Source organism: Xenopus laevis, chromosome 6L, assembly GCF_017654675.1.
Source record: "Xenopus laevis strain J_2021 chromosome 6L, Xenopus_laevis_v10.1, whole genome shotgun sequence".
Taxonomy (NCBI): domain Eukaryota; kingdom Metazoa; phylum Chordata; class Amphibia; order Anura; family Pipidae; genus Xenopus; species Xenopus laevis.
The window spans coordinates 97,276,174-97,303,833 of NC_054381.1; the positions used below are offsets into that span (position 1 = coordinate 97,276,174).

A 27,660-nucleotide genomic window follows, 5' to 3' on the forward strand; every position below is an offset into this window, starting at 1 on the left:
CTGTACTTTGTAGCACTTTGCCAGAATGAATAATCATAAAGCAGTTTGCCAGTTGTTCTTTTAATTCCTTTCTCAGAAAAATATTTATAAAATCTGCAAATTGTTCATATGGCTTCAATAAGGTCAGTTAAATTGTATCCATATGAAAGCAGCATGACAGTTGAGTACAACTTTTGGCACATATGGTGTTTAGAGTTTTATGATATGCATTTTTTTACCATTAAATAAATGAACTAGCCCACAAAAATGTACTGCAATGGAAAAGCACACACATCTGTATGTCCAACCTTTCCAAGAACTCTCTTCACTGCTGAGAGCAATAAACCTTTGCCAGATATAGTGAATAATGCACCTCCTATCATAAAATATAAGGATACTATAAGTCTCAGAGGAGTTCCATGTAAACACAAAGACATGAGACTGAAGGCACATAATATACACATTTTGGTAAGTCAAGTGACAGAAATTACTTTGCTAAGAACCAATTATAACTTATGACATCAATAAACACTATTTACAAGGTTATAATTTCCAGGATTTTCTTGTGTATTATAATTTCATAATTCCAGACAAGAACAAAAAAACATTAAAAAGAAAAAAATGGCAATGGCCGTAATATGGTATTAATATATGTTTGCATTAGTACTTGTATAGTCCTCTTCCATTCTTTGGTTATGAATTAGATCAGAGCTGTGCAACTTATTATATGCAGCAGGCCAATAATATCTCCTACAGCATGTTGGATGACAGGATTAAATTAAATTGATGTCCTCTGGAGGGCTGCATCATGAAAACAGTTTCAGACAAAAAGAAGTAAAATCGATGGATGAGAATTTTTCTTCTCTTTTTACATCCACAGACGGTAAAATCCCAGAACTATTGTAAGGCATGTAAACACTGACCCTAAAAAGAAAAAAAAAATTTTTTTCAATCAATGTAAAGATATCCAGAGAGTAAAATGTTATCAACCCAATAAGGGATTTATGCGGGTAAATATGATTTATTGTTACTAATGCTACAAATTGTATATAAATGAGTTACTGTGTTACTAGTCATTATGAATGAAGTTTAGGGCCCATGGCACACTTAGTGTATTCTCCACTGGTGGAAAACGAAGATCCAGTTTTGAGCATCTTACCGAAAGTACAGTTTCTGTTTGCATGCAGGCACACGCAGTGTAGGGAATGTCAGTCTGAAACTGCCTGCTTTTGCGTTTTTGGGCTGACATCCACTCTGCTGCGTGTACCCGCATGCAAGCAGAACTTTTTCAAAAGATGGGGCACAGAATGGATCTGCTTCTCTCAGACTGCAAAACAGCATATGGTACAATCAGTACAATACCCCCATTGCACCTCTTGCAAAGTGGCCCTGTCCCTTTTGTATCACGACCCCCGTGGCTCCTCCCCTTTTTACATCACGGCTCGCCCATTTAGTTAATGCCCCCACCACTGGCAGGTAAATTTTTTTTAAAAAAGGTGGCAACCCTAGTTGCAGCTATTGACACAACCTTCTAATAGAGCCCTGGAATTAATTGAAGGTTCAGGCTTTCAGTGATTCCAAGTTTGATTTGCATCAATGCACACGCTTGCAGGTACAGTAATTCATTAGAGTAGCCTGAAGGGGAGCACTGCTGCTCACCAAAAGTAGCAAAGAAGCATGAACAGATTCAAGTGCCTTTCTGAATAGCATCAATGAACAGTTTAGCGTCAAAATAATCGTTATGCACTTTCCTGTCTTTACAGCATCTAAAGGTCTGAATATTCCATATTTTCAGTCCAATTATTAGCATGGGACACTTGACCATTTAATATTGGGAGTCACTGTGGATCTGGGGGACATAATCTAATTTTATGCTGTAGCCGCGGCATCATTATCTGACAGACCAGACAGTACAAGTAAAAAAATGTTTCTCTAAAGTGAATGTGTTTTTTTTTTTAAAAATGGAGGGGGTAGGGTCTGTGTTTGGGGGTGCATGTCACTATGTTACTGCATGTTTTAAGATCTAGAAAATTTAACAATGAGGGCTTTTCCAAAACCTTCATCATGATTTCTTCAAGTAGCACTTTGTGGCCTTTGAGGTATGTTTACAATCATTGTCTTGTTGTAGGAGCCATTCCCTTACCAGCTTCAGTTTCTTGGCTGACTGTTTTACATTGGCATCCAGAATTTACTGATATTTAGTGGAATTTATTCTTTCCTCTATACATAAAAAAATTCCTGTGCCACTGGTTGCCACACAACCCCAAAGCAAAATGGGTCTAGCCACATGTTTTAACTGTTTTCAGCAAATGCAGTTCCTGAAATTCTACAAACATATGGTGATTGTGATCAAAGAGTTAAATTTTTCCTTGGTTCAGAACTTTTGTTTCCAAAAGATCTTTCATTTGTCTAGATGCTGCTTTGCATACCTTAGACATTGACATTTTGGTAGAGTTTGGTGAGACTTCCAAATCCTTATGACTCTTCTATTCAGATCATGTTTGTGCAAGCAACGCTGCACCCTGGAATGGTGCAATAACACCCCTCTGTCAGCCAAACCTTCCAGCAGGTCCTTTGCAGTCATATGAAAGTCTGCTTTGTATTTCTGGCAAGCATACAAGCATTTCTTGCTGAAAGTTTTCTTGGTCTGCCAAATCATGCACTGACTTGCAGGCCCATTTATTGTGTTTGCCTGATGATATTATGGACAGCAGAAATTGTGAGGGTTGGAAGCATTTTGTTATCTACATTGAATCAATTAACTTTCAAAAGGACCAGCTCTCCACTGTTAGTAATTATCTTGATTTATGTGTTATCACAGTGCATCCAACTTTTTGACCCCCAACTGGGGCCTTTTTCTGTGACCATGTTGGGTTGCTAAGGGTAGGGCTGTCTGTGCTCCTACAGTTCAATTCAATGCTCTATAACCTATGAGTAGGGATAGCCACTCTTGTTTCCACTGATGCAATGGTAGTAGGAGGAGCGCAACACTGTTGTCCTCCTGGTAAATCCTAGCAATATCAGTCAAAAGCCTTAAATTATGTACAGATTCTCTGGGAGGGTCCTGTCCCCAGTTTCCATTTAGGGCAGAGACACACGGTCAGATTCGCGGAGATTAGTTGCCCGGCAACAAATCTCCTCTTCTTCGGGGTTTTCCGGAAAACTAAGTGATTCGAGTGCCATCCCGCTGGCGATTTACATTCTAGCCAGTGGGAAGGCAGGTGAAGGCAGTTTTGGGAGATTAGTTGCCACGAAGAAGAGGAGATTTGTTCGGGCGACTAATCTCCCCGAATCTGACCACGTGTCTCTGCTCTTAGTGTGATCTGAAGTGGTCACATGCATTGCTCTTACCATACCAGCCAGCAGATTAAAGCTGCTGATATCGGTTCTTTAGACCAATTCGGCAGTTTATCTGCTCGTGCTTCTGACGGATCTCCCCGATCTATATCAGGCCAAAAATTGTCCCGATATTGGTCAGGTTGGATTTTCCTTGTCCCATCTGCGCCTATTTCCTTTGTTGTAATCCGATTATTTGTCCCTAAGGCTGAGCGATCAGATTAACCCGATTTTAACCCGGTTAAGTCCTGCTTTTGGTAGGCATATCGGGTTTAGATCCACTCGTTTGGAAACCTTGCCAAACGAGTGGATCTTATTGTGTATGGCCATGTTAACTGTTGCTAAGGCCACTGTTTTCACAGCAGAACCCATAGCAATACTATCACTTAGAAACTATGTCAGAACACACCGTTCCAAATGTCCAAACTGTAGATTATGTCATTAATTCTGCTTTCTTTGGCTTTTGAAGTCTCTGCATTTCATGGGAACTGCTTCAAAATATGCCCTGGAGTGACAAAAACTACTGTCTAAAGCATAAATATTCATCATACCTGCCAAATATTTAATGGTGTCAAGTTTATGGGACTCTTGCATGGTTTTCAAACCTGAAACTTCCGTGTCGATCTTTCTTTTGGTTTGTGTCAGTCCTCTATCTTGTTGAGAATGCTGAAAAGAAAAATTGAGCCAATGATAAATGTGAGGTAATTACATCCTCAAATATATTTTAAGGAAACTCAGTCAGTCGTTTTTAGTCATCATCTAAAATTGCCGGCCCGATATGCATGTTCACACAATAAGAACCTGGTTTTACATTTATGGTATTACTGCAATGCATCTGTGTTTTCTGTTTAAGCTCAAGTCAGCAGTAATGTCGGTTATAGCTTTACAGTTCTTGGGCTGCTATTAATTACACAACTAGGAAATACTTGACATATTTCACATTCATTTTCAACAGTTTTACACACCAAGCAGGGTCATGTAATTATTAGCAAGTGTACTATAAAAATAACATAACACTAAAATAAAACTAAACAGACGGCACCCTTTTGATGCAAACAGACAGGGCACCCTTTTGATGTGTTTGCAGATTATATGGCAGTGTGGCAGTGTTTCCAAGTGAAAATCCTCTGATAAGTGGGGGCACTGGCACAGTACATACAGTTATGATTCTCATCAATGGATTGTAAGTTTTTTTGCTGTCCAAGAAGCTGGAAATCATGCAGGTGGCAAAACTGGGCATTGCACTTTGTGCAATTGTTTTAATCAAACATTAAATAGATCATGGAAATGATTCTGATACTAATCTGGTTGTCAGTTCAAATGATTTGTTACAGATGATAAGAAACTCAGACAAAAAAAAATAACATCAATATATTGAATATATTGATCAAGGTAAAAAGGTTTTTAAAAAAAAAATCAAGATAGAGTGGATCAACATTAGCAATCCAGCCTTCCAAAAAAGTATGTATCTAATGAACACTAACTTTGAAGCCCCAAATCCCCCCCAAAATTTCTGCCTAAGGCACTATTCTCCCAGAAATGAATCCATCTATGCTTCAACCTGTTGCATATCCCTCACTGTCAAATATAGCTTCATCAAGGGTTAAAAACACATAAGTAACAAACTTATGTCTTATGCAGCAGCTGGAATGCCACAGGTTACAGATCACTGTAACAGAAGATTTTAAAAAGCTAACTCTGATAAACCTTTAAGTCCAGTGTGTCCTAAAAATTTACAGTCTGGATATTTATGGAGCAGTTACCAATACTTGGCATCCAGGGGCGAAAAGTAACCAGTAATATGTTTGCTATATTCTGTTTGGCACTGTAGTATATGGAGGCAATTTATGCACCAAACTTTGATATCACAATCAATACACATTGATTGAAATGAAAATACTAAACACTACTACTCTTCTCTAAGGCACCTGAACATTGAACAATTCTATACATTGTTTAATAGTCTGCACAGAGCGTACTTATGTTACAAATAACTGATTTAATCACATATAATGTAAACAGAAGTGTACATGGTACATACCAGTTCTACTATTGATGTTCTAAGTTCCAGCAGCTTCCTATCATTGTCAGCATGCTATTGGGAGGAAGAAAAATAACTTGGGTTTTTGTCAGATGATGAAATGTGTTGCTGTGAAGTTTTTAGAGAAAAATTTGGGTAATAAAACACCTCGTATATAGGAAAGGGCATTGTACTATGGATTCTTTTCCCAAAATCAGATGTGCACATTTGTTAGACTTTGCTGAAAGACAGCTGACAAACACCGAAACACTGGCTGGCAGGTGAGACTGGGAGTCAAAATAAGCCTTGCCAATTCAAGTACACTAACAGCCCTCCACAGTCACTGTCTGTGGCATCTTACAGTAGCCCCTCTTGCATTTGCCAGAATCCAAAGATCATCAGTCTGGGCCTTCTGGTAGATATTCATTTGAAATCAGCAGGCAATTAGCTTCTATATAGGACTACAATAACTATATTCAAGATTCGCTTAGACATCAGGGTCCAGGTATATGGTTGGTGGTTTTTATCACTGTTCACTCAGTTCTTTTCTGATCAGCTAACTTTGTCCAACTGTGCAGACTCAAGTATAGCTATGTCTGTCTATCATCAAACATGAGAAAATATATATGTATGGCTGCAAACTAGATGACTATATACAACATCATTTTGAGAAAAGCACCAGTAACCTGCACTGAAGCAAATGGTCGATTAGGGTGCATTAAAAAGAGAGCAGGTCTTTTGCAAGGCAGGGGATCTTAAAGATTCTGATTACAAAGACATTTATCTCTGAGTGCTATATAAGAGGAGAATTGGCCATTCACTAAAAGTTTACTTAAGGGTGAAGCACCCCTTTAAGATTTATAGTTTGCTGCAGACTTAAGTAAAAAAGGTTTCCTCTGTAAGCACACAGCTCTGTTAAGGATAGCAAAATACATAATATCTTCATATATAAACTCACCATTTCTTTAACGCTACTTTTTTCTGAATTAAAATCCAGTTTGTTGCTTACACGGACTTTGACAATATCATCCTAAATAGAAAATAAAAATGAATTCATTCATTCATTGCATCAAAAATTGCAAAGATTCTTTATATTATAGCATTTCAGAGGACCTGAAAATGAAAATTTTATTTGAGCAATAAAGAGTAGCAATCATAGACTTATCTAAATTCTTTGGAAAACAAATGGTTTTTAAGACAAAATGGCAGAGAAATGTTAAAAGACTGCTACTTATGTAACACTATTTCGACAGAGTTCTATTCCAATGACTTCTCAACAGCTATTTATAGTATACAGTTTTACGTATCTATATATTTCTTCCCTGATCTCAAAAACATTCCCTGACCAGACCATTGTTCACCAATTCCCCATTATATTTTCTTCAAGATTTCTTCCTACTATCTCAAGGTCTCTTCCATGTGTACATTTTTAGCTTTAAATAATATTCAGGCACGTTATTACATACAGAATAAGGCACAAATATTTGCTCCATTTAAGGAGCACAAATTGTTGCGCCTCAGGGAAAACAGCACTGCTTCTTGGCTCATCTTTGAAAATGAGATCCTGACTGTCTAAGGCTACTGCCACATAGGGCTGAGCATGGTCTAATCAAAAATGGAGGTCAAGAATCAGCCCCTTAGCTTGCCTGCTCCTGATCTATTGTGTCAGGTGCAGGCAAACATGGCGGAGTTTGGTGTAGAAATGCAAGAGCTTGCATTTCAGAACCAAAATCCACTGCATATGCCTACAGGTTGTTGGCAAGGTAAGGGGCTGATTCCAGTGTAGGGGGATTCTCGGCCTCTGTTTTCAGCAAGTGACTTTAGCCAGACACAGGATTTGACTTGAAACTTAACCATAAACCATGGCCAGACAACTGATTTTTTACAGGAAGAAGAAGAATACACAGTAACAAGTACCATTACTACTGTCTGAAGGTATGTGATTTTAAAAGCTCACATTAGCTACTTCATCGTCTCCATCCTATCCTTTTATGCTTGCATGAAGGAGTGTTCATGCAAGCATAAAAGGATAGGATGCAGATGATGAAGCAGCTAATGTGAGCTTTAAAAATCACATACCTAAGGACAGATGAAAGTAGTATAAAACTAATGATTATCTTATACTATATTTATTATGAGAGAATTAACCAACCTACATTTTTGGAGTTAACCAGCTAAAAAACTTGACAGATCCATAAAAAAAACAAATCATATTGAACTGTATGTTGGTAAAGGTCTGTGTAATTAAAAACTGCAAACATTTAAACGCACTACCCCCAGCTTTAACAAGTACTTACAGTTAATTGCTTCTTTAGTTGTTGAAGTTCAATTTTCACTTTCTTTGAGGAAAAAAAGCAATATTGGTGAATCAACAAAGCAATATCTTTTTTTTCTTGCTGTTTGCTAAATCAGATACCATGGATTAACTGAATTGAAATACAATTTTACCATAACTCAGATGAAGGGATCTGAACTGCAAGACAGTGAATCTTTCATGGAGATGACTACATTAAAATGCTCTTTTATATGAGAAGTCAACAGCCAGTTAATGATATTGAGGAATTAGTAATGCTAATGATGATTGCATTTGAGTTGGCTTGAACTTGAATTTGTTGAGGTATAGTATAGCAGAAGTTCTTGGCCAATTTAATAAACACTCTGTGAAATTATAAAGTGCCACAAACACAAGAAAAAGATAAGTCAGTGCTTTATTTGCGACATTACACACAATTAAGGCCATGTCACAAAAGGTGTTTTTTCTTCATCCATATCTCTCACAGGGGAGAAAACATAGATCTGCTTTCTATTGCAGTGTATGTGGCATTGCCCTGTTAGTAAACAGAAGGGAATGGATTTCAGTACAAAAATGCATACTTTTGCTTTTTCATGCAGAATTCTACCGCAATAATAGGCCAATTAGTGCACAGAGATGTCAAAAGTAAGCAGATCTATGTTTTCTCACCTGATGTAGATACACTGGTAGACAAAATGCCTAGTGTGACATGGTCCTAAGGGTACAACTTTAAAATGGGCACGAAAAAGTCGTACAATTTGGATTCTCTCACCATTTTTTTGAGACTTTCGCCGCACCAAATTTTTCGAACTGATTATTTGATAAATTTGTTAAATTCATGGATGGGAATTAGGTCGACTTTTTTTTTAATTAAAGGAAAACTATACCCCCAAAATGAATACTTAAGCAACAGATAGTTTATATCAAATTGAATGACATATTAAAGAATCTTACCAAACTGGAATATATATTTCATATATATTGCCCTTCTACATCTCTTGCCTTGAACCACCATTTCGTGACTCTATCTGTGCTGCCTCAGAGATCACCTGACCAGAAATACTACAACACTAACTGTAACAGGAAGAAGTGAGGAAGCAAAAGGCAGAACTCTGTCTGTTAATTGGCTCATGTGACCTTACATGTGGTTTGTATGTGTGCACAGTGAATCGTACGATCTCAGGGGGCGGCCCTTATTTTTTAAAATGGCAATTTTCTATTAATGATTACCCAATGGCACATACTACTGAAAAAGTATATTATTATGATAATGGTTCATTTACATGAAGCAGGGTTTTACAGATGAGCTGTTTTACTCAGTATCTTTTAATAGAGACCTACATTGTTTGGGGGGTTTAGTTTTCCTTTAAAAAATGGGATGAATTAGAGTTTTCTGTAAATACCCTCCTAACTGTCTTGGCTGTGTCTGCAAACTCTTGACATAGGAGGCATATCCTTTTGCTAAGTCATGAAAAATCCATGTCAGATAACAGATATCAAACTTGGGAAAAATTATACTAGTTGGATTTGTGATAGAAAAAGTGTAACCATCCAGAGGAATACCAGTCCTAAGGCTATGGACACACAGGCTGTTATGAGCCTGCATATTTTTGCAGGCTGAGAGAAGCAGATCTGCTCAGTGCCCCTGCTACATTCATTTGAATCTGGTCAGCCTGTGTGCGGTCACACATTGACCTCACCTTTAGCTCTGCTGTGTATGACTACACACAGGCTGATCGAATTCAAATTAATGGAGCAGGAGCACTGAGCAGATCTGCTTCTCTAAGCCTGCAAAAATACACAGGCTGACAACAGCCGCTGACAACAGCCTGTGTGCCCATAAACTAAATAAAATTTCCCTCCCCAGTAAATACATGCCCCCTTTTTACAGCACTAAATGGCCTGAGCAAATTATTCATATCACCCAGTTAAGGCTATGGGCACACAGGCTGTTGTCAGCCTATGTAATTTTGCAAGCTGAAGCAGATCTGCTCAGTGCACCTGCTTGACAGATTTTAATCTGATCAGGGTGTGCGGTCACACACAGGCTGAGGTCAGCCCAATTATGCAGGCTGAAAACAGCCACTGACAACAACATGTGTGTCCATAGCCTTAGGAGAGCCAGCAGAACAAAGTCAGTCCATGAGGACGATAAAAATGCTTGTCCATTAATCCAGATAACTACTGAAAGAGAAAACGTAATGGCCCTAATTAGTTTCTAAAGGAGGGATAATGTCAGAGTCATAAAGACAACCAAGTCCAAATAATTGCAGCTTAAAATGATCTTCTCTTTCTAGAAAATCATATAAGATATATTAATTTCATAAAAAGTTTTAACCAAATTCTGAACCATATCCAACTAGCAACGTTTAAAGCATTACCGTATGTATTAACCATAAAGGTAAGAACAGTGCAGTTAAAATATAGACAGAAAATCATAGACAGACATACAGTTGAATTGTAAGGCAGAGGGAAAAGGAATAGCTCTTTGGCAGAGTTGTCAAGTTTTTATCATCAAGGACTAACATCGTTATCAGTTTGAACAGTCATGCCTCACCCATTTGAGACAACACTACTATACAGTATATACTGTTAGGATTTTATTTTTATGTTGCTTTCATAAATACTACATCAAGAGCAATGAATTTTTATAGGCAAATTCTAAAACAGTTTGCAATTATGGGGCATATTTACTAAAAATGGTAAGTACACTATTGTGAGATAAATGTGTTAAATTTTCCCTTGGCACAAATTCTCTGCAAAAATTCACCAGTGTATTTTCCCCATACAAATGTAGTAGGGGAAAAATACTCCAGTGAATTTACACCATAATGAAATGATGTTTGCGGAATAATAGAATGAAGGTGGTGACGTTGATAAGAAGATGCAAAATTGGCTACCCTTTTTAATGGCAATTCTCCTTAAAGGGGATGTCAACCCAAAAAATTATTTTTACCTAACAGAAGAAAACATAATTCTAAGCAACTTTGCAATATACATTCATTACAAATTTTCTATGGTTTTAAATTTATTTGTATGTGTATTGCTATTGAAAGCAGTGTTTGACTGGCCCTTTCTATTCTCTGCACTGGTGGTTCAGACTGTTGATTCAATGTAAGACAAGCCAGATGATTAACAGACCTGTCTTTGCTGGGCAACTAAGACTTTTAAAACATTGTTTAAAAAGTAACAGCCAGGAGTTAAGCAAATGCTGCTTTCAATAGCAATAGTTTTTACAAATAACTTTAAAAGCACATAAAACTTTGAATATATGTATATTGGAAAGTTATGTTTTCTTTTGTAAATTTTTATATTGTCGTTGACTTGCCCTTTAATAAGCAGTTTAGAATTTGGTACGAGAGGGCCTGGAATAAGAGTATAGTAATTACAAATAGGAATACCAATAAAAATTAACCATCACAATTGATCTGCTTTTTGGTTGCCTGGGTCAAGGACCTTGACAGCCAGATAGAATTTTCAGTTGAAAGGTGAAGCATAAAAATGCTAACTGGGAGGAAAAAAATATGAGAAACAATTGAAAGTCTGCTTGCATGTGCGTAACTGCAGAAGAAGCAGACCCTGTGGCTGCAAGGGGGACCAGGAGATATAGGGGGCCCCATGAAGCCCTATTTAATTAGCAATGTCAACATATATTGTTAAAATAGGGAAACTTCTGGGTATGTTGGGGGCCCAGTAACATCTAGTTACACCACTGCTGCTTGGATTAGGTCCATATCGAACAGTGAAATTTAACATAAATGTTTACATTCTGCTTAAGAAGAAGCAGATAAGTGACATGGCAATTACATTAGTAAGTTCCTAAGCAACACAAAAACTTTTTGGGGTTACCACAAAACAAACTTTTGAATACATCTCTTTACATTTCATAAAACACTTTTATGGAATCCCTAATACAAAACACAGACCACAGATCTTTACACCTTTTGAGATTAGCCCCCTTTTTTGTCAAACACTTGATTATAATCATAATAAGATTACAGATATAAAAAAATGTAGTAGTTCATTATATATATATAGTTGCGGGAATAATTAAAAATGTCCCTCAAATTATACCTACTTGGCTATCAGACTGGTACAATTCAATGGCTCTCAGCCTCCCTATAGTGGTGAGCCGACAGTTTATAAACGATTGCCATAGAGTATTCAAACAAATTACATAAAAACAGAGATTTGGATTAGTTTCCATGTAATACATTTATTGCAAAGTTCTCCTCTTTCTAGCAATTAATACCTTCACCTCAGATGCAATATCTACTGTGTTGTTACCAGTGATTTGGGAATAGTGAAGCTATGCAAACCAATAATACATATCCCATTATATGGAGGCATTCATTTTGGCTCTTTCTAAAACAAGCCCCTTTACTTTTAATAATATGTACTCTATAACCACAAAGAAAGTAGTAAACCATTCACTTTAGAATCAATAGTTTTTTCATTAGGAATTATATTAAGATTTTGTTCTTATTACCTCATTTTGTGTTCTTAATGCAGAAAATTCACTCTTTTCCAAAATTATCATATCTTTTTTGAGAGATGCTATGAGTGACATGACCTGCTGGAGACTGATCTCCTGAAATGAAATACACACAATCCCATTTTAATGCAAAAAATTGGCACCAACCTCAGATAATTACTTTTCTGATCTCAGTTGTAATGGTATGAATATACACCAGTAGCGATTGATGTGAAAAGCTTTAGTGTATTGCCTGTTTTCACATGGTATATATTTTAATATAATGGTACAGAAGTTTGTGAGCAGTGCTCAATGTTATGTCAAACCCAATCCCTAGTTATACACCTTAGTACAGAGAGCTGATTGCAGTTCATTACAATAAAGGTTTTTAAAAGAGTAGATTGGGGTGAGACCTAAAATGCCCCAATTTTCCTACCACGTATGCAGGGAAAAAAGAAACTAACTAATGAATGTCTTGCAACAGTTTATACTTTTTAAGTAGACTTTAGTCATACCTGCTGCTCTTTCGTAACCATATCCTTGTATATCAGATCCATGTTCACATTAAGGATTTTTACTAATGCAGAAACAATAACTTCCGACTGCTCAGCAGAGAATCCTAAAGACAAAAAAAATAAAAACCCAGAAAACAAGAGAAACAAGTGTGGATATCTAAAAAGCAGCATAGGTGAATCATCAGTTTAATGACTTATTCTGTATACCACCCAACAAATCTTTGCTTAGCTAATATATTTAATTTTTAAAAATATTTCCTTTTCTCTGTAATAATAAAGCAGTAACTTGAACTAAGCTGTATAAATCAATATTGATGGCAAAACAATCCTACTGGGTTTATTTCATGTTTAAATTTTTAGCAGAATTAAGGTATTGCGATTCAAATTATGGTAAGGTCCCTTTTCCGGAAAACCCCAGGTCCCAAGCATTTTAGATAACAGATCGTTTACCTGTACGTGATCCTAATTAAGCTGAATGAATCCATATTGGGGCAAAACAACCCTATTGGGTTTATTTAATGTTAAATTATTTTAGCACACAATTAATTTACACAGTTAGTTTTGAACTCAATTATAGAATGATCCCTTATCTGGAAAGCCCCAGATCCCATGCATTCTGGATAACAGATCCTATACGACTAGTCAAGTGTTGTGGGGTAGATGGGACTTGCCAGATACATCTGCTGTAATATCTGCATGAATGTCTTCTAGTGTTAAACGGCAATGAAATGTAAAATCTCTTGGGGGTGTCACAGTTAGTCACACAGTGACTTAAAAGCTCACCTGTTACCTTGAGCCAGATCGCCAGCTATACAGTGGCTTTAATCAGGTTTGGACTTTGACATGGACATTCTGAAACCCTGAGTTTTTCCTAGTATACAGTATACTGGTGTATATTTGCTGATATGCGTGGGATTATTTTGTTTTTGCTTTATTAAGTTTCAAGGATTGCTGAGAACTATATTATATAAATATATGCTTATATTATTAATTAAGGTTCCCTTTAGCAATACCATGGTGAAAAACATCTAATTACCCAGCTTTTTGTTGTTCAGATATGCAAACAGAACTGTAAAAAATGGGATGTATAGTTACCATTAGACTCCAGAAGCCGTACAACTGCATGAGTATCAAAGAAGTAATGTTTTCCAACCGATGTGAATATATTCCTTTTGTCTAAATGATGCTGCACTGTTGATGTTACAATATGACAATCTGCAATAACAAACAGAAAAACTTGGAAATATGGGCAACGTGATAAATATGCAGGGAAATATACATAATGCAAAAATAAATGAGAGAAAGGAAATACAAGGGTGTAATTGCATGTAAGAAATATGACATAATTCAACCTTGCTGAAAGCCAGAACAAACACTGGCTTAAAGGGGTTGTTCACACTTTAGTTAACTGTAAGTATTATCTAGAGCAGGGTCCCCAACCTTTTTTCCCCGTGAGCCACATTCAAATGTAAAAAGAGTCGGGGAGCAACACAAGCATGAAAAAGTCCCATGCAGAGCCAAATAAGGTGTGATTGGCTATTAGGTAGCCCCTATATGGACTGGCAGCCTACAGGAGGCTCTACTTGGCACTATACTTCATTTTTATGCAATTTAAACTTGCTTCCAAGCCTGGAATTCAAAAATAAGCACCTGCTTTGAGGCCACTGGGAGCAACATCCATGGGGTTGGTGAGCAACATGTTGCTCACGAGCTACTGGTTGGGGATCACTGATGTAGAGAGTGATATTCTGAGGCAATTTGCAATTGGTTTTCAGTTTGTATTATTTATCTGTCGTTTTTGTTATTCAGCAGCTCTCCAGTTTATAATTTCAGCCATCTGGTTGCTAGGGTAATTTGGAACCTAATTTTCACCATGCACTTGCATGCACAACTGAAGAAGAGATTGGAATATGAATAGGAGAGGCCCTGAATAGAAAGATAGAGTAATAAAAATGAGCAATAACAATACATTTGTAGCCTTACAGAGCATTTGTTTTTAGATGGGGTCATACTAAAGGTTAATTTAAAGGTGCACAATCCCTGTGCACATACAGCTTGTCAGTTATACAATCACTTGTCACATAGCTCTTATATCAACTCCTTCCACTATTCCCAAAGAAAATCATATTTCTTGGCAGCCATTTTAATCATCCTTTATATGACACTGACATATCAGGGTTATACATCATTAAGGATGATTAGTTATGATTAGGATCCGCATTGGACTGGGGGGCCCAGGGCCCACAGCCTCAGGGCCAGTGTCGGACTGTCCTTGGATACCAGGAAAACTCCTGGTGGGCCCAAGTGGGCCCCCTCTTCCCCCCATCCCAACCGCAACACACACCTCCCCCCCCCATCGCTGACTAACGTACCTTTTCCTACGCGTCTTGGCCGGGGTCAGGGAAGGAGGTATGCATCGGCAGTGCAGAGTGCGGGTCTGTCCCAGTGCGGCCCACAAGAGCCGGGACCCACCAGGTTTTTTCCCCGGTGCCCCACAGACCCAATCCGACCCTGATTATGATCAGGGTCGGACTGGAGCATTGGGGGCCCATCAGGGCTGCGACATGAAGGGCCCTATCTACTGGCAGTCACCAGGGGCCCCCTCTCGAGTTCTAAACTCCCGCCCCCAAACGATGTATTGCGGTGGAAGATTGGGGCAGCAGGTCTGAGCTGGCGGGGTAGCAGGTTTGTTGTAATCAATCAGACTACTACTCAGAACAATAGAAAGGTTGCCAAACTGTCAATGGCCAAAAGTACTTTTCCATAAAAATTATACTTTTAAATATCTGGAAATATACTAAAAAATATACCTACTTCAGTCCAAACATGCAAATAGTCTGAGGTACACACAAGCTTGTAGCAAATATACGCCACGTGCAGGGGTTATACTTACCAAGACTTCCCTAGGTGATCAAGAGAAATACAAATGCAAGATATTACTTTATAGTATTGCTGCGTTTTCTCTCTCATGTCGAGTTGATAATGCAGTTGTACTGTACCTACACTAGGGCTACAACGTAATGGGAAAATTCAGGGGCATCTCTAAATTGCATTTCAAATTCGATTGCAGTTCTTTTAGCTGGATTTTCTGGACATGTCCATGAATTTACAGTGATAACCTAATCTGCTGGGGATACATCAATCGCCATGATAATCAGCATTAAGTGTTAGGGATGATGATAATCAATTTATGCAACTCGTTTATACTTTTGTCCACATACACAGCACAACCTTCACACTTCTGTCAAAAGTCTCACCTCTAAGGCACGTGACCCGCGTCATCTGCGCCAGGAAACATCTCGGGCAGCCAGAACCGGCCAATAGGAGATGTCGCCTTTGGAGAGAGCGCAACAGTAACCTGGACATGATACAAAGCACTTAGCACTGCTCTAGCTGGCACGGTGTGAGCGGTCGGTTCTATCAGAGCATTGCGGTCTCACTCACAGCCAACAACGTTGTAAACTGCTTAGCTATTATATAGATATATATTTAATGCTCTGAATTTGTTTCGAATGAAATAGGTATTTTAATTAAATATATTTGCTACCACTAGTTCCACATCAAATCGAGGGCGCAAGTTAAGTGGACGCAAAGAGACCCATACTACTCTCTAAAAGTCTATGAACAGGCCGGAAGTGTTTTGATCGCTGGACAAATTACCAATAAAGTTATTTAAAAAAAACGCTGCCTAGTGATGACGTGCGCGTCAGTAAACCCTAGTGAGCGTCACAGACATTAGAACATTGGTAAAGCTTTATTGATAGTGGGACAGTTAACATTGCTGTATGGCGAGGCGTCATTTGAAAGCAATTATTTTTAGGGTAGAGGCACATACAGGGCAGCCATCAGGAGGGAGAGTTGTAGGGGGCCCCGAGGGTAAAGGGGTGCCTGGCCACGCCGCACTTTCTTAATTAGCCGGGCCCCCCAACTTTCTGAGAGCTGCTGACTTCGGGAAGGCATGGACGATTAAGGGGCCCTGGCCACCAATTTTCTCATAATGTGTGTGTGTGGGGGGGGGCACTGGCCACCAATTTTTCTTTTCTCATGTGGGGTCCTAGCCACCAATATTTTTTAATGGGGGGCCCTGGCCACAAATATTTTTTTATTAACATGTCTGATGGCGGTCCTGGGCACACCCTGTACAGTTCTGAAGTAACTAAAAGCAGGAGTTAATAGAAGAACGAGCATGGCTAAAGCTATTCCTGTTTACCTGCTGCTGCCGCACATACCTCCCAACATTTAGGATACAGAAAGAGGGACAAAAAGATTTGTCGCGCGTAGCGGCACTGGATTTTGGCCACGCCCATTTTTGTGACCACACCCCCAAATTGCCATGTTCATTTTACATAATTTTGCAGGAAAATTTGAACACATTTCTGTGGTTTTTATAAGTTATTACAGTTTTGCAAATAGAGTTGCCACCTTTTGAAAAAATCTTCACGGGCAGGGTTAAAAGGGCGGGCTGTGATGCTAAAGGGGGCGGGGCCATGATGCGCTATTGGCGGGGCGGGTCGTGACGTCAAAGGAGCCAATGCACGCGTTTGGCAAGAAGCACAGGAAAAAGGGTTAGTTTTGAGCAGGCTGGGGGCAGGCCACAGGCTTTTTTAGGTGTATTACAAATTAACCGGCAGCTACATTGCTGGTAAATTTGTAATACCCGCTTTGGTTGGTGTTTTACCAGCTAGGCCGGTAAAATACCGGCCGGGTGGCAACACTATTTGCAAATGAAGGTGAATTGTCCTTTAAGCTGTGAGTCTGACTTCTTATCTTATCCAACTGTTACAAAAGAATGTCAAGTATCTATTCTGGTCTGTCTGGTAAGACGCAATTAAGTTAGGAACTTTGTATCTGTTTGTGGCTGTTCAGTGCAGCAGATCAAAGTGAAACCCGGGTCTTATCAGTACAAATCCGTGACAGCGGGTTGAGCTGTCAAAAGCGGGACTGTCCCGCTCAAAAATGGACAGTTGGGAGGTATGTTTTACTTATGCTAAAAAATTCGTTGATATTTACAAGTATTATTTGACAAGGCCATATTTATTGATACCTTCCTAGTAGCGTCCTTAGAATATACTTGTATAATATATCTATCCGGTAGATTTACCCTACATTCAGTAACTAGCATCATATACAGGGCAGGGCCGCTCTGCATAGGCGCCCAAGGCAAGCCGGCGAACGCTGCGCCGGCTTAGCCCGAGTGCGCAAGCGCAAGAAAGACGGTGGTTTTTACTTCTATTGCGCTCCTGTGTATGCGAGAATTGGCGCAAAGATGCTTTCAAGGGCAGGAGCGCAAGAAAACTAAAAGAATCGGGCACCGGACTGGTACATAATCCAAATATATCAGGTTGTATCCAAGGACAAACTTTGGTTTCCCCACAGTTCAGCACTTGCAGGTCCTCCTCCACCTGTTTGAGACGATCTCCAAGTACAGAAAATAAAGTGCTAAATTCCTCAAAAATTCATTGAGGAGGGGGATTTAACAGAGAAAATAAAATATAGTATAGTATTTTTATACTTTATTGGCACCCACCGTGATTATTGACAGTGATAATAGTGTTCTTTTAATTTAACTTAAAAGAAGAGGACCCAAAAAAGTGAAGTTGTGAAAATTTGAAAATTTAAAAATAAAAATAGAAATAAAAATAAAAATAAAAAAAAATGTTTGTGAGTGTATTTTTATTCTATTAAACTGTTTTAAAGTGATCCCTGCACATGCCCCTCTCTATTTTTATCCCTATTGCAACAACCCGGAGAGTAGAAAAAAAAGTGGAAACAGTGCGAACAGGACTTATCAGACGCTCTCCCTTAACTCACATTTGGTGAGTGAGCTGCACAACCGGTTGTACCGGAATTGTGGCAAAGTATTTTACGTTTCCTTTCCTCTAACCTATATAGTGTGGATTTTAAACAAGCAAAATCGAAGGGGAAGTTTAACCCACACTAAATATTCACTAATCACATTAATATTCACCAATTGCACAATGAATGTGTTTAAGAAATGAATGATACTGCATTCACTATCACTTGGAGATAAATCGTTTGCACTTATAAATTCACTGAATAATTCACATTTTTTTCACTCTTTTTTATTTTATTTTTTATTTTTATTTCTATTTTTATTTTATTTTTAAATGTACCGGACTGGTACATGCCTGGCACCCCACCAGCTTTGCGCCCTAGGCACGTGCCTACTCTGCCTACTCCTTGGCCCGGCCCTAATCATATACATAAGAAATCAGCAAGATTGATTTTCCACAGCAGCATTAATCCTGGAAATAGAAACAAGCTGGGCTAAATTTAATTTCCTTGCACAAGTGTGGGTACCAGTAAAGCACTAGCATTTGCTTTTGAGCAGACTACTAGTCTACAAGCTAACAAAGGCGTTTTGCTGCCCAAGTATTTTGTAGTGTTTTAAAGGAGGGCAGAAAAAATACCAATGTCTAAGACCAAAACAATCTCAGCATTCCTCTTGAATCAACTAGCAGAGATCCGTAAATGGGAAATAAGAACCGCACACAAAGCTGAGGGTGCAGTAACAAGTTTGGTGGGAGGTGGGAATGCAGTTAATTAAGTCACATGACTTGCTGTGTGTTGTGAGCATTGCATTGAGGAAGCGGCTGAAGTCCTAGCGCCTAAATGTGCATGCTGCTCCAAATAAACCAAATGACTGCAGCTGTTTTTGCACAATTTCAGTATTGTGTGTGGTTCCTATTTTCCTAGTTATGCATGGCCACTTATAACAAAGTCACTTTCCACAGAGGCCTCCTCCCCTGCTGTTACAGCTGCCCAACTGAGAGTAATAGAGACTGTATTTATTTTCCCATTCCAGGGAGGCAAGTACTGCAACTTTACCAAAGATGAACTTAGCAGGATCATCCTGTAATGGAAACAATCACTCCCTTACATTCACTGCCTTTTACTGCCACGTTCCAAAGGACTTCTGGATGTAGCACTACCAGTTTGTCTATATTTCTACATTAAAGACTAAACTCCTGCTCACATGCCAGTGTTTCTATATTAACCTTTTTTTCTGTGCCAGAACTATAGTAAATCTATCCATGGATGGGTGAATGAGACACATACCTAGTGTTTTAAAATGGTTTTATGAAAATGTAATAGTGAATTTAATCGGTTTTAAATTAATTTATGATGGGGTTATGATATTTAATACAATGTATAAAAATATTTTAGGGAAGGGTTAACAATGGTAAGGGTTAATGATGACCAGTATAAGGGGGAAGGAAGTGATGTAGAAGACATGCAGTCCTAGAGAAAGTGGATCGAAGTCTGTGAAACGCGTTGGACAAGAGCGAGGAGTCCGTTTATCTGTCTGAAGTCCCTCCGCAAATGAGTGTTGAACAAGAGAGCTCGAGATACTGATCATAGAAAGATTGTTTGCTGGCACAGGACTGATTCCGAGCACTGGACACACACAGAGTGGGACTGAGAAGGACACATACGGACAGATAAGAAATTTATATGCGATATTGAAATTTTTTATTCTGTGAGTGTAACTTTTTATGCAGGGATATGTTGAACTACAACTAAATACTGCACTTAGAAAAGATCCTTTGTCTCTTTGCGCTTTTATTTCTTTTACTACACATAACTAGGGTTGCCACTTCACCCGTTTAAACTGAACCCATATCCAATCCACAGCCTGCATTGGTAGGGTTGCCATCCAGACGGTATTTTACCAGCCTAGCCGGTAAAACACCTGCCGGGGCCGGTATTACAAATTTACCGGCAATGTAGCTGCCGGTAATTTGTAATACCATTTACAAAAGCCCTTGCCCGCCGGTGAAAACTTACATTTTCTTCGGCTTCTGGCAATGTGGCCCCGCCCCTTTTGCGGCACTATCCTGTGGCTCTGCCCCTTTTGTGTCACGTCCTGCCGGCCAACCCCTTTTTGCGTCATGGTCCGCCCCTTTATTTCCCGCCCCCACCACTGGCCAGTAATTTGTTTTTTTTAAAAGGTGGCAACCCTATGCATGGCTAATTAGCAATTCATTTAGATGCATGCTGCAGACTGAACTGATTTATGTGGAGCCATGCATCATGCATCTAAATGTATTGCTAATTAGCAATGCAGGTTGTGTATTTCACATGTGCTCGGTTTTAAAGGGGTAAGGTGGCAACCCCTACACCTCTGACGCTAGGATTACTAAAGTATAACTCAGTGGAGGTGTTGGCCAATAAATGGTATGATACACAGAAAACACCATAACAATAGGATTCCTGGATAACTTTATTACAGGAATATCAAACTGAGTAAAGGAAATATTTGCTGATGGGATTTATCTTCAGTCAGTTGACTTATCTTCAGTTGACTTATCTTCAGTCAGTTCAGTCAGTCAGTTGGCTTCTTCTGTGGTCAAGACTCAAGAACCAATAATCGTGTAGTTCTGTACTAAATGGCATCCAAACAAGGGAAAGTTGTGCTCACCACTATTTTTTAAAACCATTAGGCGGGGGTGCAATGAGGCTGTGACCACAAAATACAGTACATATAGACAAATACAAGAGTCCTCTGCACTCAACCCATTATCAATATATTTAAGACAGAGACATTTTGTGCATACTGCTACTAAAAAATGCCTTACCCTTTAAACAAAACAGGGATTGTTTGTCCATATATTGCAATATATTTAAGCTGGCCAACTACGTCAAGGTCATCCCATATCTGGTCAGTCCTACGCTTAATTTTATCTGATTCATTAAGAATTCTATTGCTTCATTATACATTTTACAAAGGGACTAAGTTTTACCTGCAACTTACTTGCTGCTTTCAAAGTAAAACTCCCAAACTTGGCTGCCCTTTTATTAGACACCAGTGGGATCACCTAACTATAGCTGGGAAGGGTGGGAGCTACAAATGGCATCCAATACTCATTCTGGTACTTTAGGAAAATGACATATGTTTGGCCAAAAGATATCAAGCCTGCCACCAGTTGAGCGGGTCTCTAACCTATCCTAACAGGGGCGCTGCCACCTTGAGGTGAGTTGAGAAATTTGCCTCAGACTTTAGCAGCCCACAAGTTAAAGGACCAGTAACATAAAAAATGTAAAAAAAAAAAATTAGACATTTTGAACTTTAAATTCGCAAAGTCTTTATTAAGAAATAACCGATTCTCCACTTATTCTCCTCTTCAGACAGGGCGACAATCCATCGTGTGACGCTTGATTTTTCCTCCCTGCCTTCTATAGGAGATAGCCAGGGAGGAGAAATTGAGCACCGCACGATGGATCATTGCCCTGACGCAAGCGGAGAATCTGTAAGTTATTTCTTAATAAAGACTTTGCGAATTTAAAATAAAAAGTGTCTTGGTGGTTTTTTTTTTCGTTAAATACAAACAATTTTTTTTTTTACATTTTTTTTGTTACTGGTCCTTTAACAGGGATGGCAAAACGCCACTCCTGGTAACTTTAAGATCTGAATTTCTGTTTTTTAAACTGGAAATTTGGTTCCTCTAGTGCAGAAAGCACTAGCGACATGGCCCTGCTGAACCCACTCTGGCGCAGTAAAAGTAAGCCCTGGGGAGCAGGGGACGGCATCACTAGAATGGCCCCTTTATCCTAACCATCTTATTAGAGAGGCAAAAAGTAAATATTGTTGGGATATACTTTTTATTTGGACTAAGAATTAATAGAGCTAGCGTTTGAGAGAGACATTTCATCTTCCATGGTTCAATAACTACTAATACTAAAGATTGCTGGTTAAACCCGAGGAAGAGAAAGGTCTTTCATTTAACAGTGAGCCCTAAAAAATACTGCTAATCCAAATAAATATCACAAATACTAACTTTACACCTGTGGATTAATATGGCTGCAACTTTTCTGTTTTAATTAGTCTATTTTAGTTATTTATGTCCTGTATAAAATTAATTTACTTTGTTGCTAGTCCTAAATATTTTCTACCATATTTAATCATTAAAATCAATTTTAGCTATTTTTTTTTTATTTAAGCTATACTATGTTCCCTTGCTATGCCAACACCAATGACTAAAATGCCTGACATTTAATTTATTTCCAATAATTTAAGGCAAGTTTGTTAAAAAAAATTAAATTACAAAACATGAGTGGTGCTATAATAGGGAGGGTTCTAATGAGGGAATACTGAACTATTTTATTTTAACTATTAATTATATAGGGGTTGTTCCTACATTATATACTTGTTAAGCATTTCATCCTGCATAATTTAGTAATTAATAGTACTTGAATATGTTAGGTTAAAAACACCTTCAATCCCCATGGCAGTATCCAGGTGGGATCATTCCTTGGTGTGGACTTTCATTTTCTATGCTTTTAATCAAAATCATGAAAAAATCGTGAAAAGTTACAAGTCAGTTCTTCGTGATCAACTATTTCGTGAAATCGGTGAAGCAGCGGGAGATCGTGAAAAGAAATCGGAAGTTGCGTTCTGCTGTGGAGCGCACGCATTGAAACAGATGGTGAACCATCTTGGATCATCATGAAAAGGACATCTGCAGAGAAGCAAATTCATCAGGCTTAAGGCTGTTGAGAGTTTAAAACCGGCTGCGCCTGCCCTTGAGAAATTCCGGAACTGTGTATCTGGTGAGATTATTCCAACTTCTTTTTGGGGGGCCTGTGCAGCTGGCAAGGAGGAGGGAGTGGGGGACGCCCCAATATACCCCTTTGTATAATCTGCTCTCTAAATTCAGCCATCTACCGGCCGGCTTGTTTGATATATCTAACTAAATACTCTGCACACTCCACTGCTTCAAAATTCCAGCTCTAACTCCTGGGAAATAACTTTTCTGTCTTGTTGAACTACAACTCACAACCATCCTCTTTTTTAAATTACAAGCATATACCAACACCAAGGAACAGTCATTTGAATTTTCTTCACAGGAAAAGTGATTTATTCACTGTGTTTCCTGGCCACATTGTACATTGTACTTAATATATTGGTTTTGCAGTCCACCTTCTACTTGTTCTTTGATGGCATAAAAAACCTCATCTGAAGCTGTGTCCAGTGTGCTTCAGAGGAGGAAAAAATTCCTGACTCCAATATGGCAATCGGATAACTTAACTGGCAATCGGATAACTTAACTTTGTCCTACCGGAGGTTCCATCAGTTGCCATCTGCCCCAGGGTCTGGTCCTTGATATCAAACTCTGCCTTTGGCGTTTTTTTTAACAGCCCCTTCCTCTGCCATCAGCCTCTTCTAACTCTTGCCACTAGTCATTACCATCAGCCTTTGCCCCGCACCAATTGCCTATCACTCACCATTTCCATTATTCCCTGCCTAAAACATCACCACCTATCTATGGGCCTTTCCATCTGGTTCTGTCTGTCTCTTTCTGTCAGTCACTGTCTCTGGCCCTCAGTCAGTCAATGGTCTATTTCATCGGCTCCTCACCTCTAGCCCTTATTTCTATACTAGTGTCATTCACCTGCTATTGGGTCCTGTATCACCATGAATCCCGCATTACTATTGGCCTTTAAACCTTTGCACCCAGGGGTTATTCTGCCATCACTTCCACCCTGAGGCGGCCTACCCGATGCCGCCCCTCTTAACCCCCTTTTAACCAGGTAGAAATGGGTTGCATCATTATGCAGAGAAATTGCTCGCTCTTCACTAAAATAGTCTAAATTCCCCTTTAAAAACAATATGGCAACATGGTCATCTCTCCAAGTAACAAGTTACATTTGATGGGACCTTTCTTGTGGAGCATTTTCTTTTCTGATGAGGACTTCTATTGTACTCAGTTATGACAGCTTGCTAATACTCCTATCAAATTGGCAAACTCTTTCACCAAAAAGCTATTGATAGGCCTGTCTGGTCAGCCAAAGAACAGAAAAGACCCTAATCTGGACCCAAGCGTTCCAGATAACAGATCCCATACCTGTAGAAATTTTAGATTTTTTTCTGTACCTCTAATGTCCTCTACTTGTAAAGAGAAATCATGACCCCTCTTAAGCACCTTCTCTACTACAGAGAAACAAACTCAACCTTCTTTCCTCATAGTTTAAAGGCATGGCTCACCTTTAAGTTAACTTTTAGGGGCAGATTCAATAAAGGACAAATTCGCCATCGTTGCCACCCGCAGGGACATCACCAATTCACTAACAGGCACCAATTTGCTAGTGAAAGAGACCATCGCTAGCATTTATTCGCACTCAATCGCCAGGCAACTTTTCACTCTAGCGAAAGGTCGTTACTTCGCAAATTCAGTAAACTGCAGATTTTACTGAACGTTACCTCTTTCGCTAGAGTTGACTTCGCCACCTCAGACCAGGCGAAGTGCTAAAAAGAAGCACTTTTTTCGAGAAGCCTACCCTCACTCTGCTTAACTACCAAACGCAACACCACATACAATACCACATTTCTCACCCACTTAATTCGATCTTGCCCACTCCCACACCTTGTGTATTACTCCTTTCCCTTTAGACTGTATGCCTATGCATAGGGCCTTCCTCACCTTTTGTACCTGTGATGTTTGTTACTCCATATATTCTATGTATGTAATTCATGTGATGAATAATCACATTTACTCTACAGTGCTACGCAATATGTTGGCGCTATATAAATACATGTTAATAATAATAATAATAATAATAAAAGCTAGATCTTCCTCAATCTCCTGTCACTTACATCATACCCTGTGTGCCGAAAATGTATTAAAGTTCCAAAAATGCCGGCAACTCAACTCTTTTTTGAAGCGGGATTGCCTGCAAAAGTCCTAACAAACTTTTTTTGGGTAAGCAGTTTTCTCTAGACATTTCATAACATATGGAACATTAATTTTACAGTGGGCTCATGTGTAGGGCATTATATTAACTCTCTTGTCTTTATTAAGGTTCCCTGGATATTTGTAATAAAAAGTGGTGACTTCAAGAATTCGCACCAACATTTCTAATAACAACCTCCATACAACTTTAAATTACCCACTGTATGTAAATTGATCTAAGCGCAAGATCACTAGCGAATTTTCACTAGGCACAAATGAACGCTGCCAGTTTTCGTAGCCCAGTGAATTGGCATACTTGTTGTGCATTTGTGCCTGGCGAAGTTGTGCGAGTCATGGTGAAGTGGTCGCTGGTGACAATTCGCCCTTTAGTGAATCTGCCCCTTAGTATGTTATAGAATGGCCAATTCTAAGAAACTTTCCAATTGGTCCTAAAATTTTTTTTATAGTTTGTTTAATTATTTGCCTTTTTCTTCTGACTCTTTCCAGCTTTCAAATGGGGGTCACTGACCCCATCTAAAACACATACTCTGTAAAGCTACACATTTTTTGTTATTGTCTGCACTTGGCGTTAGAGTGCGAAGTTGCGCCAGAATCTATCTCCTTGGCGAAATTACGCCAGTGAATTTACACCAGCTACCGTTAGTAAATTGGCGAAGTGCCGATTGGCGTAAAAGGTAGCGTTCAGAGTAATTTGTGCGTCACTGAATTTGTGTACTTACGTCCGTTGCGCAAATTCACCAGGCGTAAGGGTGCGAAGTAACATTAGCGAATTTTTACCAGTGTCCGTTAGTGAATCGGCAAATTAACGAAAATGCGCTATGCTGGCGCATTCACGCTAGCGTTAGGCGCTTCGTCGTTTAGTGAATTTGCCCCTTTAAGTTTTTGATTTCATTGACCCTTACCTCTATCGCCAAACTTGCCTTCAATAAAGGACAAATTCGCCATCGTTGCCACCCGCAGGGACATCACCAATTCACTAACAGGCACCAATTTGCTAGTGAAAGAGACCATCGCTAGCATTTATTCGCTTTAACTGCACGCCGTAAGATAATTAGCCAGCGCTAGCGTACTTTATCTAAGATATAATTAATCCTTATTGGAAGCAAAACCAGCCTATTGGGTTTATTTAATTTTTTTTTTAAAGGTAAGATTTATTTCTTTTTTTAAACGCGCAGCAATCAGACATACAACAAATAAGTACACTCGCAGACTAAACTGTACAAGTTTGGCAGGATGAAAACATGGCACAGGCTATCACCAAGCATAACACACTACAGTTATCGAGCAGTTGAGATGGACACTATCAAACTCAGGTGAACTTTACATCTGAAGGCTAGGTTGGGACCTTCGAGGATATGTAGGATAGCTAAGGGTTTATTTAATGTTTAAATGATTTTCTAATAGACTTAAGGTATGAAAATCTAAAGTACGGAAAGATCCATTATCCTGAAAAGTCCAGGTCCTGAGCATTCTGGATAATAGGTCCTATACCTGTAATTGTTACTTCATGTTTCTAAACCTGACTGTTTTGCCACCTGACTTTCAATTTTCATTTTGTCAGTTAGAATGTCTAACACTAACGGACTACTGCAGCACAATATGGCAGCCCCTTTCAAACAGATTATACTATATAAGGATTCACAAAAGTTGTGAAGTTTAAGTGTTCTTTAATACTCTAAATGGACAGTACGATTTGTTCCTCTGAGCCTCATGAGAAGCCCTCTCTACTGATCTTATAGTTTCTAAATAAGGTGGCTATTAAGAGGTCTATGATATTGTTTCTAGGTATTGACGCAAGAGTACTGAGGGTCCAAAGGAGTACGGTGCTGCAGAAGTCAGCCCTGTCCTTAATGTTTATGGTCAGTTTAAAGGAGAACTAAAGGCAACACAGCCAAAGGCAACACAGCCTAGCAGTAAAGATATGTACCTCGAAAGATGCCCCTGTTGCTGCTATTGAGAATCTGAAACATTAGGCTGGTGCAATAAGTTCAGTATATAAAACATGTTATTTTTAACCATATTCATTTTTAGGGTTTAGTTCTTCTTTAATTTGTATTAAAATCTGTTCTGTAAACCGGTATTAAAATCTAAAAAAAATCTGTTTTGTAAACTACAGGAAAGATTTACCATTCCGCCAGTGGTGTAACTAGATGTTACTGGGCCCCACAGCAAGTTAAATTTAGGTCCCCAAAATATTGATAAATTGGCCTATTCTACCAAGATATGTTAAAATTGTTCATTAATTAGGGCCATGCAGGCCCTCCTACACTCCTGGGCACCCCTGCATCTGGATTAAACCAACTGTTGGCAGGGAACATTGCATGCTGCGG

General features: G+C 38.9%; 1 protein-coding gene across 1 annotated transcript; it reads right to left on the reverse strand.

Annotated features, from left to right (window-relative positions):
* Positions 1–41: 41 nt before the first annotated feature.
* Positions 42–16,239, reverse strand: mcur1.L (mitochondrial calcium uniporter regulator 1 L homeolog; the record flags this gene model as incomplete). The annotated part of the gene is given in 9 exon segments (NM_001127739.1): positions 42–903; positions 3,867–3,981; positions 5,357–5,410; positions 6,294–6,365; positions 7,633–7,674; positions 12,118–12,219; positions 12,618–12,721; positions 13,713–13,832; positions 15,875–16,239. Coding segments are annotated over 9 exon segments (774 nt in total). The 3' UTR covers positions 42–847.
* Between the last annotated feature and the right edge of the window lie 11,421 nt (positions 16,240–27,660).